The sequence below is a fragment of the Pan paniscus genome, chromosome 19 (assembly GCF_029289425.2).
Source record: "Pan paniscus chromosome 19, NHGRI_mPanPan1-v2.0_pri, whole genome shotgun sequence".
In the NCBI taxonomy this organism is placed as follows: Eukaryota; Metazoa; Chordata; class Mammalia; order Primates; family Hominidae; genus Pan; species Pan paniscus.
In genome coordinates this window covers 99,443,123-99,465,340 of record NC_073268.2, presented here as the reverse complement: position 1 = coordinate 99,465,340, position 22,218 = coordinate 99,443,123, and the positions used below count along the sequence as shown (strand labels likewise).

Here is a 22,218-nt window from a genome sequence, read left to right as displayed (position 1 = left end):
GAAAGAGCCCCCTATCCAGCCTAGAGAAGCAGTGCACTGCGGTTCTACCATGAGCGAAGCCAGGCGGGGCTCCGGGCTGCTCTGCCCATCTGGGACACCTGCCCCAGCCCTGGCGCTGACAGCGGGACCCTGGTGCACAAGGGCAGGCGCGCTGCCCTGGGGAGGGCAAAATATTCACTCCTGAGACCCTGGTTTCTGGCCCACACAGAGTGGCAGGGTCGGATGTCCCCTCCTGCAAGTAGAAAACTGGACAGAATGCAACATATGAAATGCTGGCTCCAACACCAGGAGGTGAAGAGTACAGGACTGAGGCCCAAGGCAGGGGTCCTCCAGTGCCCCAAGGAGCACCTGAAGGAGCCCTCCAGGCCCAGTGTGTGGGGTGGAGCCCAAACAGGGCCACCCGCCCTGCTGACTGAGGAGGTGGCCAGAAACTGGTGGGAGCAGCCAAGGGACCTCTTGGGAGCAGCCTGGAAGGACTAGGAGGCAGAAAGGGAGGCTTCACCCCTCAAAGGTAAAGGAGAACAGCACGAGGTTCACTACCCCACACAAGTCCCAGTAAAAAGCCACTAGGAGGCTGGGCGCGGTGGCTCAGCCTGTAATCCCAGCACTGTGGAAGGCCGAGGCGGGTGGATCGCTTCAGGTCAGGAGTGCAAGACCAGCCTGGCCAACAAGATGAAACCCCGTCTCTCCTAAAAATACAAAAATTAGGTGGGCATGATGGGGGGCACCTGTAGTCCCAGCTACCCGGGAGGCTGAGACAGGAGAGTCGCTTGAACCTGGGAGGTGAGCTTGCAGTGAGCCGACATGCTGCCACTGCACTCCAGCCTGGGCGACAGAGTGAGACTGCTTCTCCAAAAAAAAAAAGTCACTAAGAGAAAAGAAAAGTGAACCACAGAGCTGGAGAAAGCACTGGCAGATCCTGTGTGTGACAAAGAGCTGGCATCTGGAATATATGAAGAGTTCTAACAGCTCAATAAGACAGACGATAAAATTTTTAATGAGCAAGAAGTCTGAACTTTTTAATGAGCAAAAAACTTCACGAAAGACCCAGGAATGCTTCGTCAGCACAGGGAAAGAGGCTCAGCACCAGGAGCCCTGGGGAGAGGCAGACTCCAGCAGCAGCGAGAGGCCTCTACTCACCCAGAGGGCCCAGGTTCAGAGCCGACCACACCAAGGGGTCACTTGTGGATGGGAACGTGCAGCAGCAGGGTCTGGGAAGTTGGCTCGGCTGCTGAGAAGTCACACATGTGCCCCACACCCTGCGATGCTGCTCCTGGTAGTCAGCCAGGAAACGTGAAACGTACCAAGACTTGTACGTCTAGATGTGCACAGCAGCTTCCCTACAATGGCCAAAGGCTGGAAACCCAGATGAGCCTGGGCTGGTGAGTGGATAACACAGCGCCGTACATGCACACCACGGAACACACAGCAACACAGGTATCTCAAAGACGCGTCAGGGAAGAAACCACACCCAAAGGCTTCCTACTGTGTGATACCCTCAGTAGCAAATTCTAGAAAAAGCAAAGCGATCTGTCATAGCAGACAAGCTGCCTGGGCTGCAAAGGCACAGAGGGAAAACCTCAGGGAGGTGCCTGGCCGGATCTCAGGGTTGGGGAGGCCACACCCCTGCCTATGACCAGCAAGTCCTGAGAACGAGAAAACGCGATGACACCTGCAGAGCTGAAAACCTAACCAGGTCAGACCCTCACGCGCCTCCCACAGCGGGCCGGGTGACACCCACCCGCTCAACCCAAACACACAACCAGGTCAGACCCTCATGCGCCTCCCACAGCGGACCGGGTGACACCCGCTCAACCCACACAACCAGGTCAGACCCTCACGCGCTTCCCACAGCGGGCCGGGTGACACCCACCCGCTCAACCCAAACACACAACCAGGTCAGACCCTCACGCGCCTCCCACAGCGGGCCGGGTGACACCCGCTCAACCCAATCACACAACCAGGTCAGACCCTCACCCGCCTCCCACAGCGGGCCAGGTGACACCCACCCGCTCAACCCAAACACACAACCAGGTCAGACCCTCATGCGCCTCCCACAGCGGACCGGGTGACACCCGCTCAACCCACACAACCAGGTCACACCCTCACGCGCTTCCCACAGCGGGCCGGGTGACACCCACCCGCTCAACCCAATCACACAACCAGGTCAGACCCTCACGCGCCTCCCACAGTGGGCCGGGTGACACCCACCCGCTCAACCCAAACACACAACAAGGTCAGACCCTCACGCGCCTCCCACAGCGGGCCGGGTGACACCCGCTCAACCCAAACACACAACCAGGTCAGACCCTCACGCGCCTCCCACAGCGGGCCGGGTGACACCCGCTCAACCCAATCACACAACCAGGTCAGACCCTCACGCGCTTCCCACAGCGGGCCGGGTGACACCCGCTCAACCCAATCACACAACCAGGTCAGACCCTCATGAGCTTCCCACAGCGGGCCGGGTGACACCCACCCGCTCAACCCAATCACACAACCAGGTCAGACCCTCACGCGCTTCCCACAGCGGGCCGGGTGACACCCACCCGCTCAACCCAATCACACAACCATGTCAGACCCTCACGCGCTTCCCACAGCGGGCCGGGTGACACCCACCCGCTCAACCCAATCACACAACCATGTCAGACCCTCACGCGCCTCCCACAGCGGGCCGGGTGACACCCACCCGCTCAGCCCAATCACACAACCAGGTCAGACCCTCACGCGCCTCCCACAGCGGACCGGGTGACACCCACCCCCTCAACCCAATCACACAACCAGGTCAGACCCTCACGCGCCTCCCACAGCGGGCCGGGTGACACCCACTCAACCCAATCACACAACCAGGTCAGACCCTCACGCGCTTCCCACAGCGGGCCGGGTGACACCCGCTCAACCCAATCACACAACCAGGTCAGACCCTCACGCGCTTCCCACAGCGGGCCGGGTGACACCCGCTCAACCCAAACACACAACCAGGTCAGACCCTCACGCGCCTCCCACAGCGGGCCGGGTGACACCCGCTCAACCCAATCACACAACCAGGTCAGACCCTCACGCGCTTCCCACAGCGGGCCGGGTGACACCCGCTCAACCCAATCACACAACCAGGTCAGACCCTCACGCGCTTCCCACAGCGGGCCGGGTGACACCCGCTCAACCCAATCACACAACCAGGTCAGACCCTCATGAGCTTCCCACAGCGGGCCGGGTGACACCCACCCGCTCAACCCAATCACACAACCAGGTCAGACCCTCACGCGCTTCCCACAGCGGGCCGGGTGACACCCACCCGCTCAACCCAATCACACAACCATGTCAGACCCTCACGCGCCTCCCACAGCGGGCCGGGTGACACCCACCTGCTCAGCCCAATCACACAACCAGGTCAGACCCTCACGCGCCTCCCACAGCGGACCGGGTGACACCCACCCCCTCAACCCAATCACACAACCAGGTCAGACCCTCACGCGCCTCCCACAGCGGGCCGGGTGACACCCACTCAACCCAATCACACAACCAGGTCAGACCCTCACGCGCTTCCCACAGCGGGCCGGGTGACACCCGCTCAACCCAATCACACAACCAGGTCAGACCCTCACGCGCCTCCCACAGCGGGCCGGGTGACACCCGCTCAACCCAAACACACAACCAGGTCAGACCCTCACGCGCCTCCCACAGCGGGCCGGGTGACACCCACCCGCTCAACCCAATCACACAACCAGGTCAGACCCTCACGCACCTCCCACAGCGGGCCGGGTGACACCCACCCGCTCAACCCAATCACACAACCAGGTCAGACCCTCACGCGCCTCCCACAGCGGGCCGGGTGACACCCGCTCAACCCAATCACACAACCAGGTCAGACCCTCACGCGCCTCCCACAGCGGGCCGGGTGACACCCACCCGCTCAACCCAAACACACAACCAGGTCAGACCCTCACGCGCCTCCCACAGCGGGCCGGGTGACACCCGCTCAACCCAATCACACAACCAGGTCAGACCCTCACGCGCCTCCCACAGCGGGCCGGGTGACACCCGCTCAACCCAATCACACAACCAGGTCAGACCCTCACGCGCCTCCCACAGCGGGCCGGGTGACACCCGCTCAACCCAATCACACAACCAGGTCAGACCCTCACGCGCCTCCCACAGCGGGCCGGGTGACACCCACCCGCTCAACCCAATCACACAACCAGGTCAGACCCTCATGCGCCTCCCACAGCGGGCCGGGTGACACCCACCCGCTCAACCCAAACACACACAGGCAGCAAGTGAAGCGAACACACCCGCCCTGCCTGCTCCTGACAGCGCAGTTCTTCATTAGGACACAGATATAAGAACTTTGGTTTTGTAAAGCTCACCTGTATAACTGACGATCATAGAGCTGAAAATAAAAAATTGAAAGTTATTTAATGATTTAAATTTTAAAATAATACGTATACGTTAACAACTGTCAAAAACAAGAACAAAGAGAAAATGGCAGAAGACGCCATGCCAGCCAGGAGAGCCGCCTAGGGGGCTGAGGACGGAGGCCCACCTACTGACGCAGATGGCCTTGTTTAACCTCCAGACAGGCCCAGAGCTCCCTTGAAGGGGAAACTGAGGCACAGAGAGGAGGAGGAGAGGGCCAGAGTAGGGAGCTGGAGCCACCTGCATTCTGGCCCCAGGGACCGACGTAGAACCCACCCAGGCAGCCTCTTGTGCAGAAAAGTAACTGTGCCAAACAGGATGCTGATGTTTCTTTTTTTGTAAGAGAGCTTAAAAGCCACGTTGTGATGGCCACTACAACTAAAATTTACTGAATGCTCACACTGTGCCAAAAATTCTCCTAAATTCTTTAAAATGTATTCTTTAATTCTCACAAAAACTCAAGGAGATCGGCTCTATTACTGCTTATATTTTACTGAAAAAAGGGAGCCATGGCTCAGCGTCAGTGGGGAGGCCACGTTCATGGCTGCTGCCCGGGGCCACCTCCCCGTCTGCACTCTGCAGCCATGCTTGTCTCGGTCAGAGGGGGAGGCCAGACACATTAAAAGTGAAAAATGTAAGCAAACAAAATGGCTTTGCCAAAATCATAATGAAAGTTAATGGCAAAAATAGGATAAGAATCCAAGATGAATCTTAAAGAATATAAAGCTATCTGGACAACAGACAAGTAAACCATGTAATCCCTTGTGAACAATTTTTATATTCTCCTGTAACACCAAGATCCATAGTTCATACTTTACCTCTGGGTCACAGAAGCCTTTGAGAATCTCTCAAAGCCCAGAAAGATGAACACACTGTCTCCCCAGAGAAATCCGACAGACGCACACACAAAATTCTGCTTTACTTTCAGGAGACATCAGACCCCAGCTGCAGATGCACGGCTGGAAACCAGAGGCTTCTGTGCTCATTCTGTGTGCCCCCAACTCCACGAGGAGAGCACGGGGCCCAATGCCCCCACCCAGAGTTGGCTGCACGCTCCATCATGGGACCGCAGCCGCGCGCCCCGGAGGGAAACCACACTCCAGCTACAGCCGAAACCTCCACCGACTGCACTAGCTTCATAAGCCTTCCTCAGAGACCAAGGACATGCTGGCTACGTGCACAGAAAGTCTGCACTCATTTCCTAGGAGTCTCTTCCCCTCCCAGGGCAACCCTCCAAGGTGGCTGTTCACAAGCATGACGCCAGCGGAGAGCCTGTTCCCAGAGTGATCACACCGCAGGTCCCCCACTGAGCCCAGGACTGATGGAGCACAGTGGCCACCAGGACTGCAGACCCTGCCTGGGGAGGGTGGGAGGCCCTAAGGGGGCAGGTCCTGTGATGCCTCCTGAGGGCACACCCAGAGGCTGCACACAAACCTGCTGGTGAATCTGCTTCAGACCCTGCACTGCCTGCTCGTCCAGATGGTCCGTGACGGGCCTGCAGAAGTTCAAACACAGAGCTGAAGTCACACTCCCCAAGACCCTAACCCCGAGTACACTCCGAGGAGCTGAGGCCACACTCCCCAGACCCTAACCCCGGGTACACTCCAAGGAGCTGAGGCCACACTCCCCAAGACCCTAACCCCGAGTACACTCCGAGGAGCTGAAGTCACACTCTCCAGACCCTAACCCCGGGTACACTCCGAGGAGCTGAGGCCACACTCCCCAAGACCCTAACCCCGGGTATACTCAGAGGAGCATGGGCTCAGCAAGGTCTCATTCTTGTTCAGGTCCCAGTGGGTCCCAGAGACCTCTGCAGGACATACCTCCGATTATTTTTGTATTCTTCTGTATTGTTTTACATTGCATTGTTTTGTTATTTTAGAGATGGGGTCTCACTATGTTGCCCAGGCTGGTCTCAAACTCCTGGGCCCTAACAATCCCCCCACCTCCGCCTCCTAAATAGCTGGGATTACAGGCGTGAGCCACTATGCCCGGCCCATTTGTGATTTTAGATGAAGCAGTGCCTGGTCAAAGGAAGAGGATGTTAGGGCATCCCCTTAAAGCTGTGACCCCTGCCAATGTGACCACCTTGGAAAACAGACAGGTCCAGGTGAGGCTGAGACGACAGCTCATGTCCACTGACATCCAAGGGAAGGTCCCTGGCGAGATCAGACCTGGGCTGGCATCCGGGGGCCCGGACCAAGCCCTGCCTCATGAGGCCCCCTCACTGGCTCAATCTGCGCAAACCGTGTGCTTTACGCTGGCACCTGCTTTCCTGCTGGGGGTCTGGAATTTTGTTTCGTGCCAGGCGGAGGTGCCCACGTGGCCAGACCCCAGTCTAGCCTGGGCACTGAGGCTCAAACGTGCTTCCCTGATAGACACCTCACAGGTGTGGTCACATCTCACTGCTGGGGGAATGACACAGGCCCTGTGGGACCCGACTGGAGGACCCTGGGAGCTCCCGCCTGGTTCTCCCCAGACCCCACCCCATGTGCCTTCTTCCACAACCACAGAGCAGCGCCATAAAGGCCGGGTCTTGCACGGGCATCGGCTGCACCCACACGAGCGAGCGTCCCTGAAGGAGCTGCACTCTGCATCTGAGCTCGGGGCCGACCAGAGCTTCCTCAGGCTTGGGCGGGAGGTGGGCCCATACCCTGCTCTCAACCCGTTCCCAGGGAACTGTCTCCAGCACAGGGCATGAACTTAAAAACGTTTCTTAAACTGGAGTCCGAGAAGCAGGTTGCCGTCACTATGGTAAGTCTGGGAGTTCTTACTCTTGAGGAAGAGTCGACTGGGAAGAAACGTAAGAAGACAGTCGATGCCTTACAGCCTCCTGCACACAACTTCCCAGCGACCCCATGTTTTTCATGCTTTATTATTATTTGTACAAACATAGCCAACTGAAAAATTCAAAAGAAACGTGTATATTCTCTGGCATTTTAAACTATCGAACGTGATGAAGAAAGGATACTGAACATGCAAGTCGCTCGATGCCGTCTTGGAAAAAGGACCTTTGCTGTTATGACCTCGCTTGTCACCTCTGAGACCAGGAGGTGCACAAGGAGGCAGCAGGGGCAGGACAGCCGCGGGGAGATGCCCGGCCCATCCGGGTGCTGCACCCGCCCCGCTGCAGAGAGGTGGGTGGTCCACCCGCGGCACGACCGTCAGGAGAGAGGGCCACTTACACACTCCATCAATACAACCTGGGGCCTAACGACTGTGACACTGGTGCAAATAAACAAAAATTAGAAGGGATGAGATCGTCTCGAACTGGAGAGCACTGTAATTATATGGTGAGGGGATCAGGAACGGAGCCCTGTGTCTCCTCGAGACCCACTCTTCCTACCTGTTCTCTTGGGCTGCAAGTTTGTACAAGGCGTAAGCAACTTCTGCGCAGGCGAGAATCGACCCATGCCTCGTGTGAAGATCTGGACTCAGTGTCATGGACAGCAGCCTCGGGAAGACTGCAAGAGACAGGGCCGAGAGGGCAGGTGAGGGTGTGTACATGTGGACGGCCTGTGGGAAGCCCACACGCACCCACACAGGGCCGGGAGGGCAGGCGACAGCGTGCACACACAGATGACCTGTGGGAAGCCCACACGCACCCACACAGGGCCGGGAGGGCAGGCGACAGCGTGCACACACACATGACCTGTAGGAAGCCCACACGCACGCACACAGGGCCGGGAGGGCAGGCGACAGCGTGCACACACACATGACCTGTAGGAAGCCCACACGCACGCACACAGGGCCGGGAGGGCAGGCGACAGCGTGCACACACAGATGACCTGTGGGAAGCCCACACGCACCCGCCCACACTGGCATCCCTCAGGGTCATCACCCCAGTGCCCAGGACGGCACCCGTGGTGATGCAGATGGCCCCTGAGACACCAAGGGCAACAGGACGGAGGCTGCGGTGTGCTGGACACGGCCCGCTCCCAAGTGCCCCCGACGGGGTGGGTAACTCAGACAGGAGAGGGAGCATGGAGGAGGACGACACACTCCCCAGGCCTTCCCTGTCGGTGTAGGGTGGCCTCTGGTCCTGGCAGGAGCTCTGCCTGGCTGCCTGGGCGGTGGAGGGGGAGGAGCAGGACAGAGGCAGGGCTGCCCCCAGGGGTGCTGCCTCTACTCTGAGTTTGCTCAGAAAGCACAGACTCCTCAGAACCCTCGCGGACGCAGAGGGAGGCGGCTCTGCCACACCTGCGTGGGGAAACCAAGCTCCCCGAGCCTAAGCCTCCCCAAGTGCTGCCAGGCTTGCGATGGTTTGAGAATCAGAGAGGCTAAGATGTGGCGGCTGGGGGTGATCGGATTTTCGAGAATCAGAGAAATCTACAAAAGGTCACAGTCCTGTTCTGGGTGTCCGTGCTCTTCAACCGGGTGGAGGACAAAGCTGAGCCCCCTCAGTGTCAGCAAGGGTTCATTATCACTGAAAAGTAGGGGAGCGCCACACTAAACCCGTGACGTGGACGCCTCATTAACAGATCACGAAGCTGAAAGATCCCTTAGGAATGAACGAGCCCCCACAGAATGCTCAACACAGGCGTCACATCAGTAACTCCACTGAAGAGCCACAATCCAGCCTCCAGTGTAGCCCCTGTAATAAATGTCGGGGGAGTGACGGTACACACATTGAGAAATGTGTGTATTCTTCCCCACATTTAAGTCAGATGATTATTTATTCCAAGTAGAAAAAAACAAGACAGAACAAACAGGATTTCTCTCTTCACTGATGAAGTGTAAGAAGTGCAGACTTAGCTGAGCCATTCCAAGGTGATGTTAGTCCTGGGCAGACTTTGAGTCTCCCATTCAGGCCTTTTCTTTCTATACACGCTGCCCAATTCCAAAGTGCATTCACGTGTGGCAGGTGCAAGCCACCTAGAGACCAGGGAGCACCGTGTGGCAGATGGAAGCCACCTAGAGACCAAGGAGTGTCGTGTGGCAGATGGAAGCCACCTAGAGACCAGGGAGTGTCGTGTGGCAGATGGAAGCCACCTAGAGACCAGGGAGTGTCGTGTGGCAGATGGAAGCCACCTAGAGACCAGGGAGTGTCGTGTGGCAGATGGAAGCCACCTAGAGACCAGGGAGTGTCGTGTGGCAGATGGAAGCCACCTAGAGACCAAGGAGTGTCGTGTGGCAGGTGCAAGCCACCTAGAGACCAGGGAGTGTCGTATGGCAGGTGCACGCCAACCAGAGACCAGGGAGTGTCGTGTGGCAGATGGAAGCCACCTAGAGACCAAGGAGTGTCGTATGGCAGGTGCAAGCCACCTAGAGACCAGGGAGTGTCGTGTGGCAGATGGAAGCCACCTAGAGACCAAGGAGTGTCGTGTGGCAGGTGCAAGCCACCTAGAGACCAGGGAGTGTTGTGTGGCAGGCGCACGCCAACCAGAGACCAGGGAGTGTCGTGTGGCAGGTGCAAGCCACCTAGAGACCAGGGAGTGTTGTGTGGCAGGTGCATGCCAACCAGAGACCAGGGAGTGTCGTGTGGCAGGTGCGAGCCACCTAGAGACCAGGGAGTGTCGTGTGGCAGGTGCGAGCCACCTAGAGACCAGGGAGTGTCGTGTGGCAGGTGCGAGCCACCTAGAGACCAGGGAGTGTCGTGTGGCAGGTGCGAGCCACCTAGAGACCAGGGAGTGTCGTGGGGCAGGTGCGAGCCACCTAGAGACCAGAGAAGCAGCACTGCATGTCAGGCATCCGGCGGGACCATCACGGGCTCCGGTGTACGTAACATTCAGCGGCTCCCTGCCCTGCAGGCGGACACACTCACCGCATCCGTCCTCACAGCCTATCCCCCGATCAAGTCCACAGCTCATTCCTCAGATGCTTCTCACCAAGACAGAAGCACAACCTTATTTTCAGCCCCCAGCCTTTGAAACCAGCAACCCAGGCCTTTCTGCAGTGCATGCATGGTGCCTGCAGGCCGGCCGGGACACACACCCACCTTGCGTGGCGCTGAACTCGGGTGCCTGCTGGGCCAGGTTGTGCAGCGCCTTCGCAGCCAGCTCTCGGATGACCCTGAGAGTGGGGAGAGAATGTCGTAAGTGCCTTTATTTTATGATTCTAGCTTTATTCAATTCATAAAAAGAATGTGAGGGAGACGACACACGAGTCCTCAACCGGCCACTTAGCAGAGGCTCACTCACTCACTCACACGAACCAGCACAAGAACCTCTGACTCCAACAGACGACAAGGACAGTCTACCACAGCGAGGTCACACGGCTAACCACGGTTCTTCTTGGGACACAGCTGCCTTTCCTTCTCAGGGCCAGGTGGCAATTGGGTGTCCGGCCTCCCCACCCCCATGCTACTCTGAGGTTGTGAGTGTGAGATACAGCCACGTGAAACCACCCCTCCACGATTACAAGGGGTGAACAGAAGGAATTTCCTGAGGCTCACCCACCAAATCTGGGGCACATATCCAGTAACTGCCTCATCAGACACACACTGAAAGCACCCCACGGTTGAACATGCGGACTGCGAAAGGCTGACCCAGGACCGGCTCAAGAGGCTGGAGCCCCTCCTGAGCCCACCCCTCCTTCCAGAGCTCCACGCAGAGGCAGAGGGTCAAGCTGGGAGCGACCCGCAGAGCTCATGCCCCAGCCCCTCCAGACCCAGCTGGAGCAGCAAGTGGTCCTGACTTAAAATCATCATGAGGGCGACCATGTAACAACAAAGAAGCAAAATGTGAAGGTGAAAACGTGCAGAAGGCGGGTGTCTGTCCTCTAATTATCTAAAAACACCAAACCCACAGCACCACAGTGAAACAAGGCACAATGGCAGACGCCCGCGCTGGCAGGACCACCTGCCACAGCCCCTCTGGTGTCGGCCGAGGGCCCTGCTCAGGGTCCACTTCTAACGGTCAACAAAGAGCTCTTCGAGGCAGGTGGCGTCTCATGTGCCAGGAAACTCCACGCCCTGAGCGACACCCAACTGCATGCTGTCTAGACCATCGCCTGCAGCTCTGAGGGAACAGAAAAGACAAAGCGCCTGAGAAGCGCAGGCAATGCAGTCTGCAGCCGCAAGCCCAGCCCGACGCCTCTTCGCGTAAGGACGGCCCTCAGCTAAGAACGGTTTTCACATTTTTCAAGGGTTACATAAACTAAATAAAATAAACTAAAGCAAAGCGTATGGAACAGAGATCTACCATGTTTATCCAGCCCCTAAAAGAAAAGGCTTGCCAACTCAGGTACTACACCAGCCATCAGTTACTTTAAGGCAAGAAATCCCACACGAGACAATGAGGGCCGTTCCGCAAAGATAAAGGGTCAATACATTAGGAAGAGACAAAAAGCAAAAGTGTATCTGCCTCCAATAAGTGACCCCGCCCAAAACACGTGAAGGAAAGGCCAACAGAACTGAGGCAGAGACAGACAGCAACAGCTGGAGAGTCCCACAGCTCCGACACCACGGGCATATGTACCAGCTGGAGAGTCCCATAGCTCTGACGCCACGGGCATATATCTGTAACTTTGGTTTTAAAGACGTCATTGACTAATCGGCTGATACAACTGACAAATTAATTAATTTTCCCCAGGTTCGGTTTAGGGGACCTTGTACCTAATGGAGAGAGTTTTGGTGTAACATTTGCAGGGACACCCCGAGTGTCAGGAATTCACACCCCTCTCTGTAAGCGAATGAAGGGAGGGTCTTCCCCCGGCAGCCCGAGTGCTACCCAGGAGTTCCTTTCCCAGAGGCTCCCAGTCCTGAGGGCCCTGCCTGGACCACAGTAGGCAGCCGGGCCGCTCCCCAGGCAGCAGGACCACGGCAGGTAGCCGGGCCGCTCCCCAGGAAGCAGGACCATAGCAGGCAGCCGGGCCGCTCCCCAGGAAGCAGGACCATAGCAGGTAGCCGGGCCGCTCCCCAGGAAGCAGGACCATAGCAGGCAGCCGGGCCGCTCCCCAGGAAGCAGGACCACAGTAGGCAGCCGGGCCGCTCCCCAGGAAGCAGGACCACAGTAGGCAGCCGGGCCGCTCCCCAGGAAGCAGGACCATAGCAGGCAGCCGGGCCGCTCCCCAGGCAGCAGGACCACAGTAGGCAGCCGGGCCGCTCCCCAGGAAGCAGGACCACAGTAGGCAGCCGGGCCGCTCCCCAGGAAGCAGGGCCATAGCAGGCAGCCGGGCCGCTCCCCAGGAAGCAGGACCATAGCAGGCAGCCGGGCCGCTCCCCAGGCAGCAGGACCACAGTAGGCAGCCGGGCCGCTCCCCAGGCAGCAGCAAACGCATCCCCCGTGGATCAGAAAGGACCCCCTCCACATCACACCAACTCTGAAACTGAGATTCTGGACTCGCACCCTCACAAAGCCACCTCCACCCACAGGCACCTGCCGCTCCTCAGGGCTCCGTGAGGAGTGCCACAGCACGGCACTGTCCTAGGAGGGGACCCTCTGACCTCCTCGGGGCAGCGGTCACAGCACTAACGCGCTGTTTATGCTCCAGACCGCACTTCACTTTTCCTTTCTGAGACACATTTAACTGCCTATGAAATGCAAGGAAACCCTGAAGCTGCTACTGTAATGATGAAAACGGCCACTAAGAACTGCTGGGCTCCCAGGAGACAGCGCAGAAACCACCTGTGGAGCCACATGGAGCAGAGTCAGCGGGAAGCACTGCTGAGGGAGACGACGCAGGGTCCGTCTCCAAGCTACGCCCGCGCCCCCTCGGACGGCAGCGGCACTCCACAACACGCCAGCGTGGACGTTCGCATGGGGACACCGACACGTCGGACACACTGGACCAGGCGCTCCAGAAGTGGAACTGGAGACAGACCATGACTCAACACATGCGGCATGAAGACTGGAATTCATATTACTTCTCAGAAGTTATTTTAAAATACGACATCCACAGTGAGAAAATACACTCAAGGCTTGTAAGCTCAACTGAATCTCTCCTTTGGGGGGAAAAAAAACTCTTAGAAAAACAAAAACAGAAAACCTACCCATCCCAGTGGTTGATCTTCATGGTAACCAGGTGGTCTATCATTGGCTGGGTGTACTCAGGAAAGCCGGCAATGAACACACTGGAAAAGACAGCACGGAGAGGTGGTGAGACGCGGAAGGACGAGAACTCACTGCCTGTGGGTGAGAATTCAGCACAGTTACTTTCAAAACCAGTTTGCCCATTTCTTCAAATCTACCACGTGATCCAGCCATTCCCTCCTGAGCAGTTACCCAAAAGAAAAGAGCATCTGTGCACACACGGGCTTTACACAAACGTGCACACAGCTTCATGTGTAACGGCGAAATCTGGAAACCACCCTGACATCATCCACGGGGAAAACAAACCGTGGTTGATCCACACAATCGAATACTCAGCAGCAACACACACAATCTGAATCTCAACTACCCTAAGCCAAAGAAGACTGACAAAATGAGTGCACACAGCTTTGTTTCATTCACACAAAATTCAAGGACGTGCAAAAAACTCATCTACACCCACAGAGGCAGATCAGGGGCCTCAGGGTGGGGGAGGACCGAGGCGGGAATTACAGGGAGCAGACATGGGGGGGATCCAGGGTGATGGCTGTGCTCAGGCCTCCGTCACACACAGGAAGCTGTGCGCTCTGGTTAGCGTGTGCCAGCTGCACTTCAGTAAAGCCCTGCACTCCATATACAGCTAACATGTGCCCATTATACCTCGGCAAAGCTGTTAAAAACTTTTAAGAAAATCAAAAGGCAAACCGACTTGTAACAGAATATATAAAGATAAACCCCAAACAAAAAATGGATACAAAATTTGTACATAAACATCACAAAAGAAAATAAATAAAAGGCCAATAAACACATGAAAAGATGTCCAGCATCAGTATTCAGCCAGGAATGCTAATTGTTAAATCGTTACCCCCACTCGAATGGGTAAATTTTAAAAGACTGGTAAATACCAAGCGTTGGCACAGATGTGGGAAAACCAGAGGCTGCATACGTTCTGGTGAAAGTACAAGATTATACAGCCACTTTGCAAAATAGTTTGGCAGTTTCTCATAAAGTTAAATATATAAAAATTCTCTTCTAACTCTTTATCTGAAAGAAATGAAAATACACATCCACGTGAAGATGATTTCTAAATAAATATATACAACTGCTTTATTCATCAGAGCCAAAAATTCAAAATAACCTAAATGTCAGGCAAACTCACAGAAAAATTGTATACCCACAGAACAGTGCACACAACTCACCAACAAAAAGGAGGTGCAGACACGCTGCGGACACACACGCTGAGGACGGGACCCAGGCACACGATGCTGAGCAAAGACTCACCAACGAAAAGCAGCTGAGGACACGTGCGCTGAGGACACGCACTGAGGACGCACTGCAGACATGCACTGAGGACACGAGCTGAGGACGCACGAGCTGGGGACACGCGCGCTGAGGACACGCGCGCCGAGGACACATGCGCTGAGGACACGTGCGCTGAGGACACACACTGAGGACACATGCTGAGGACGCACTGTGGACACGAGCTGAGGACGCGCACGCTGAGGACACACGCGCTGAGGACACGAGCGGAGGACACACGCGCTGAGGACACGTGCGCTGAGGACATGCAACGAGGACACATGCTGAGGACACGCGCTGAGGACACACACTGCGGACACGCGCTGAGGACACGAGCTGAGGACGTGCGCACTGCGGACACATGCGCTGAGGACACGAGCGGAGGACACATGCGCTGAGGAGACACGCGATGCGGACGGGCCCCAGGCGCACTACGCTGAGCAAAGAACCTGACACACAGGAGTATGTTCCCTCTGGTTCCATGGATACAACTTTCCCCGAGGGGCAGCCCTGCTCCGCGTCGAGGGCAGGGCAGCAGCACACAGGCTGGGGGGAAGGCGTGTTGGCCATGGAAGTGGTGGGAGCTCCACTCCCAAGGAAGATGCAGGTGACGCAGGTGGACACACTGTCAGCCCCTCCACAACCGTCCACTCCATACAGGGGCAGCTGAAAGCGTGTAAATTATGTCTCAAAAATAAAAGTTACATCTTGTGAAAACAACACGGAAGACTTTTAAACAATAATCTCTAAGTAGGATATGCCTTTCTAATTATGACTCGAAACCCAGAGCCACAGAAGAAATCGATCCCTACAAACACATATGCCGAACAAAGTCTACCAGGAAAACACCAAAAACAAAGTCAAAAGTCAAACAACAAATCTGGAAAAAACAACCGCAACTGATCTTACCAACAGGAGGCTTCCCTAAAATAAACCAGTTCTTCTGAATCAATAAAAAAAAATAGTGTAGCAGAAATATCATCAAAAAGTTTACAGAAAATACACACACACTTCAACCACTTGAAGCGGTGTTCAGCCTCCTGCACGTAGGAAAAGAAAACGAAGCCTCTGCTCAGCTGTCCAACGGCCCAAGCCCCAGGGTCTGCAGCAGAGCCATGGGAAGCAGCTGTGTGCTCCCACCAAAACCCAGAGCCGTGCCATGTGCTCCCACCAAAACCCAGAGCCGTGCCGTGTGCTCCCACCAAAACCCAGAGCCGTGCCGTGTGCTCCCACCAAAACCCAGAGCCGTGCCATGTGCTCCCACCAAAACCCAGAGCCGTGCCGTGTGCTCCCACCAAATCCCACGGGGGCTCAATGCTCACAAAAACCAGAAAACCAGCCGGCGAGAACAGAGCCATGCCGTGTGCTCACACCAAAACCCAGAGCCATGCCGTGTGCTCACACCAAAACCCACAGGGGCTCAATGCTCATGAAAAACAGAAAACCATCGGGGAGAACAGAGCCGTGACGTGTGCTCACACCAAAACCCACGGGGGCTCAATGCTCACTCCAACAGAAAACCAGCCAGGGAGAACAGAGCTGTGCCGTGTGCTCACATCAAAACCCACGGGGGCTCAAAGCCCCTCAAATGTGGGGCGTCCACATAGCGAGAACCACTGAGGAACCCTGAAACACAGGCAGCTGATGAGGCAGGCAGCAAATGAAGGAAGCTACCTGCACGGATTCTAAAACGGTGGAGCCCCAGCGACAGGAGGTCAGTCAGGACCGCGCCTCCTGGAGGGAGGGTCATGTGCACCACACTGACCACAGTGGTGGTCATTCAACAGCTCACATCTGCCAAACCCGCTGCCACACTTAAACCCATATTGAAAACTGGCAATTTTACTATATGTAAACTATATGTAATAAATTCTGCTGCCCAGGCTGGAGTGCAGTGGCGCGATTTCGGCTCACTGTAACCTCCGCCTCCCGGGTTCAAGTGATTCTCCTGCCTCAGCCTCCCGAGTAGCTGGGATTACAGGGGTGCGCCACCATGCCCGACTAATTTTTGCATTTTTGGTAGAGACGGGGTTTCACCATGTTGGCCAGGATGGTCTCGATCTCTTGACCTCGTGATCTGCCTGCCTGGGTCTCCCAAAGTGCTGGCATTACAGGTGTGAGCCACCGCACCTGGCCCAAAGCTGATTTTTTTTTAAAAAGGCTTTGACTTAGGAATATATGGGATACTGAAAGGGAAAGCCACAGAGCAGGAGGAAATACGTAGCAAGGAAGCATCTGAAAAAGGAATTGTATGCAGAATTCATGAAGAATTCTCAAATTCTCAACAGGAAGAAAACGACTGACCTAATAAATAAATGGGCGAAAGCTGTGTTAAACACGCCCCTGAAATGGATGATGACTGAAACTGCATCATCAGTCACCAGAACACGAGTTAGTCAGCTGCTCCCACACCCCCATGACAGTGGCCAAGCTTGAAAGACCAACACCCCAGCACCAGCACGGACCCCAGATCCCGGACCCCGAGCTTGAAAGACCAACACCCCCAGCGCCGGCAGGGACACCAGATCCCAGACCCCGAGCTTGAAAGACCAACACCCCCAGCACCAGCACGGACGCCAGATCCCAGACCCCGAGCTTGAAAGACCAACACCCCCAGCGCCGGCAGGGACCCCAGATCCCAGACCCCGAGCTTGAAAGACCAACACCCCCAGCGCCGGCAGGGACCCCAGATCCCGGACCCCGAGCTTGAAAGACCAACACCCCCAGCGCCGGCAGGGACCCCAGATCCCAGACCCCGAGCTTGAAAGACCAACACCCCCAGCGCCGGCAGGGACCCCAGATCCCAGACCCCGAGCTTGAAAGACCAACACCCCCAGCGCCGGCAGGGACCCCAGATCCCGGACCCCGAGCTTGAAAGACCAACACCCCCAGCGCCGGCAGGGACCCCAGATCCCAGACCCCGAGCTTGAAAGACCAACACCCCAGCACCAGCACGGACCCCAGATCCCGGACCCCGAGCTTGAAAGACCAACACCCCAGCACCAGCACGGACCCCAGATCCCGGACCCTGAGCTTGAAAGACCAACACCCCCAGCACCAGCACGGACCCCAGATCCCAGACCCCGAGCTTGAAAGACCAACACCACCAGCACCGGCAGGGACCCCAGATCCCGGACCCCGAGCTTGAAAGACCAACACCCCCAGCGCCGGCAGGGACCCCAGATCCCGGACCCCGAGCTTGAAAGACCAACACCCCCAGCGCCGGCAGGGACCCCAGATCCCGGACCCCGAGCTCATCCAGCACCGGGGGCGGGTGGCATCATCACGCCGAAAGCCATGTGGCCATTTCAGAAGAAGCTACAGGCAGGGTGTGGTGGCTCACACCTGCAAGGCCGGCATTTTGGGAGGCCAAGGCAGGTGGATCACTTGAGACCAGGAGTTCAAGACCACCCTGGGCAACATGATTTGTCATCTCCACAAAAAAATACAAAAATTAGCCGGGCGTGGTGGCCTGCGCCTGTAGTCCCAGCTACTCGGGAGGCTGAGGTGGGAGGATCGCTCGACCTCAAGAGGTCGAGGCTGCAGGGAGCCGTGATTGCGCTACCACACTCCAGCCTGGGGGACAGAGCAAGGCTCTGTCTCAGAAGGAAAAAAAAAAAAAAAAAAAAAACTGACAGCACAGCCATCCAGCTCTGGGCATCTATGCCAGAGAACAAGACTGCAGGCCCAAAGACAGACGTGTACACACATGTTCACCGCAGCTGCACCTGTGACAACCCAGACAGGACACTGCCCAGAAGCCCCTCACCAGGTGAGTGGAGACAGACGCCGCGCACCACACCCCTGGCCCTGGAGGCTCGGTGGACGGTCCCCACAGGCGGACAGTCTGCAGGAAGCATGGAGCAGAGGAAGCCAGTGTGAGTGAGGAGAGTGCCCACTGCCTGAACCCATTCATACAGAGCTTTGGGAAATGCAGACACAGCTGCAGTGAGAGCAACAGACCAGGGGTGCCTGAAGAAGGGGGTGTGGGAGGGGAGGGACCCCAAAAGGGAAAGGGGAAACCTGGGTCTTTTCTTGTCTTGATTGTGGTGATAGGTACGAATTTACAGATGTTAACATTTACAAAAATGTACCTATTGAACATGCACCAGCTTACTGGGTGTCGTTTACACCCCAACGAGGCTGTGATGATGAACAGGAGAGCGGGGTGACGGCTGGTCCCCCCATCCTCCTCGTCTCGCCCCACAGTCTTCCCGGGGTGCCCGTTAGTTCAATTCCAGTCTGTGTCCCCGAAACTCCAATTTGCAGAGGAAACATCTCCGTGTCAGCACAGCTGATGCTTCCTTGCAGGCCAGCACGTGCAAGCTGAGGCCCCAACCTCCTCGCACTCAAGGACACTGTCGCCCTCAGCTGTGCCCTCCACCTGCGGAGTGATGCCGACACAGCTCTGAGACCCTCTGTAATGCCCTGGCAACTCCCACCTTCCTCCAGCGGGCACACCTCCAGGCCCCCAGCCCTCTCCCGTCTCCCAAGAGCCCCCAAGCCCTCTCCTTATTTCCAGTCACCAAATACAGCCACAGGGATATGTTCAAAACACAGACCTGACCATCAAAGTGCCAAGACCTCAGGACAATCCACACTCTTCACTATGGCTCAAAGGCCCCCAACAGCTCCCCGCCAGGGCCCAGGGCCCTAACTCTCCTCCCTGCTGGGCTGTGCTCAGTCCCATGCCCTCTGCTGAACAGAACCACTGCCTCCCTCACCCCAAGGTCCAGGCTGACAGCAGGACCCTGCCTCGGGTGCCGGGGGGCCCCGCGGTGCTAGGGTGCGGCCATGACTGCCGGTCCCCGTGATGCCACCCTCAGGATTGGAGGGGCCTGCCTGCCGGTGCATCCTCACAAGTGGCATCTGGTCTGCACGCAGGGCCTGGCATCGTGAGGAAGCCAAACACACTGGGGGAAGACATGCCTGGACCCAGGTCTTGGGTTGACAAATGTTTTTATAAAACGCACACAGCAAATTACATGCGAGTTTTAGGCTGGCTTAGAAACCTCAGCAACAAGGGAAATATGCTGAAGCTTCCCATAGCTGTCAGGTGTGTTAACTCAGGAAACTCGGGAAAAGGTGGTAGATTGTCTTTTTCTTTAGATGGAGTCTCACTCTGTCACCCAGGCTGGAGTACAGTGGCGTGATCTTGGCTCACTGCAACCTCCGCTTCCTGGGCTCAAGTGATTCTCCTGCCTCAGCCTCCTGAGTAGCTGGGATTACAGGCACCCGCCACCATGCCTGACTAATTTTTGCATTTTTAGTAGACACGGGGTTTCGCCAGGCTGGTCTCCAACTCCTGACCTCAGGTGATCTGCCCGCCTTGGCCTCCCAGAGTGCTGGGATTACAGGCGTGAGCCACTGCATCAGGCCAGTAGATTTTCCACATAAAATATATGGCCAAGTATTAATAGGAAAGAACTGATAAGGCAAAAAAGGACATTAAATGTTGAGGAAACCTGAAAGGGTATAAAAATACAGATAAGTGTGTTCAAAGATCCTTCCTGGGAAAGAGGCCAAATGCTACATTTTCAAAATTCTGCCCCGGCTGGTGACGGAGAAACGTCCTTTCTGCACGGTCTACACAGCAGGGCTGTTGGGGAATCGATCTTTAGGGTATTTAATGGTTAATGTTAAAAATGCATCGGGCATGCTTCTGGTCCTAATTTAAGGCAAATAAATCACTTCATAAAGTCACACCCCACTGCACTCCAGCCTGGGCAACAGAGCTAGATTCTGTCTCCAAAAATAAATAAATAAAGTCACACCCTTTTTCACATTTCTGCTGCAATGGATCAACTAAGATAACTGAAGTAACCTCCCCAGTACCTAATTACACAACTAAAACAATTTGATATAATTCTGTAAACTGCAATTAGAGGTGCTAAACATTTGTTTCTAACCTGATTTCTAAAATACCTCTTACTCATTTCATAGACAATCTACAGATAACTTCAACTTCAAAACACTTCCTATTACCGAAACAGAAAGAACAGTCCCTTCTAATCCAAGATTTCACGGTGGGAAAGCATTTAGGACATCCAGTAGGGAAGCATCAGGAGGAGGTGTGGCCGTGCTTGCAGCTGCTTCTTCTCAAACTCCAAGCCCCACACAGAACCAGCACGGGTAAAACGGGGCGACCAGCAGAGACAGCACTCACGGCAAGGCCGCACTCCTGAAGCTGAGCCCCTCTTTAACACGTGAGTAAATGTCCCCTATCTAGCGTAGTAAAGCATGAGGTGTGTCCAATCAACATGAAACACAAGTTTCAGTCACTGCTCCCAATTCCATTTTTAATTTTTCACACAAAAACTATATTCCATTGAGTGGACATTACAGGATGAAAAAAGAAAATGGTGGTAGCTGATTTCTGACATCCAATCTGATTTTAGGATATTCTATTTTTGTGATATACATTAAAGACTTACCTTATAACCAGGAAACAGTTGGATCTATTACCGACGGCAAAATAGTCAGCTGTGGTCAAAATATCAATACCATGAGGGAAAGTGCCCTAATAAGAAAGTGGAAATGGGGGAAAAAGAAGAATTTGAATGAACAAAGGCATTTCACCAAGTTCAATAATCACATCCACAGACATTTACCACTCATGAACCCCGAGCCCTGAGGCAGGTGGTGAGCAAGCCACACACCACAGACATGGCTCGCCGAGGACTTCCACGTCACACTGACTTCCTGACGGTCTACCCAGGCAACACCACGCTAAATCATTGAAACCACTCACAAGTATTTCATCTTTTTCAAACAACTCAAACATTTCCACTTCGGTACGTGGTAAGAGACCTTTCCCGAAAACATACACCGTAAACGGTCTTCGGGTCTCAACAGTGTTACAGCCACTGACCTCCATCGGCCTGAGCCCCATGCCACAAAGTGCCACAAAGCTGGCAGGTTGGTGCACACCAGAGCGAGCAGGCCTGGGTCAGGTCGGGGATGCAGCCGCCTGCACGGTCTACAAAGCCTGGACCAGAGCCCAGGCCTCGCTCAGCAGTCCCGGGCAGGCAAGACGTTGACTGGGGGCAGTCGGCCCAGCCGGTTCTTGGGGGTGGTGACAGCTGACCCCAGAAGCATCGAGGACCAGCAGCCGCCGAGGCTCTGACATGGGAGAGGCGGCACCTCCTCCCACCCCGCCACAACAGCCTCCCAGTGGAGCCCCAGCTCCAGCCCCAAAGCCTACATGGTGTTACTGATACCACTCTCAGGTTCCAGGATGTGAAATTCTGGAAACAACATAAATAATTTCCTAAGAAGATACAAATGACAAACTTTAAACCCCACATAGAAAGCCTTACAGCTATAAACCACAGCAGGGTTTTTCAAAGGTCTCCCAAGCCTGCCCACCTCCGAGGCCGGGATTCAGATCCTTCCTTGACGTCTTTAACCCATTCATCACCACCCTGCACTTGACCATTAAAACCTCACACCTTCATGTAATAGCTTCGCAAGTCAACGTAACTGAACAGCCAGCACTCCTGAGAACACCCGGGGCCACACCCCTCCTTCCCAC

The 22,218-nt window shown here is 55.7% G+C and overlaps 1 protein-coding gene across 2 annotated transcripts in view; it reads right to left on the bottom strand.

Moving 5' to 3' along the window:
• Window positions 1-22,218, bottom strand: part of TBCD (tubulin folding cofactor D) — a 200,357-nt gene that overhangs the window by 32,009 nt on the left and 146,130 nt on the right. For both annotated transcript variants that reach the window (XM_034943211.3, XM_055101986.2), the window contains exons 17-22: window positions 21,119-21,204; window positions 13,349-13,429; window positions 10,355-10,428; window positions 7,763-7,880; window positions 5,851-5,911; window positions 4,368-4,390 (exon numbers count right to left, since the gene is read on the bottom strand). In XM_034943211.3, the coding sequence (XP_034799102.1) occupies window positions 4,368-4,390; window positions 5,851-5,911; window positions 7,763-7,880; window positions 10,355-10,428; window positions 13,349-13,429; window positions 21,119-21,204 (443 nt within the window). The remainder of the gene's footprint in view (window positions 1-4,367; window positions 4,391-5,850; window positions 5,912-7,762; window positions 7,881-10,354; window positions 10,429-13,348; window positions 13,430-21,118; window positions 21,205-22,218) is intronic.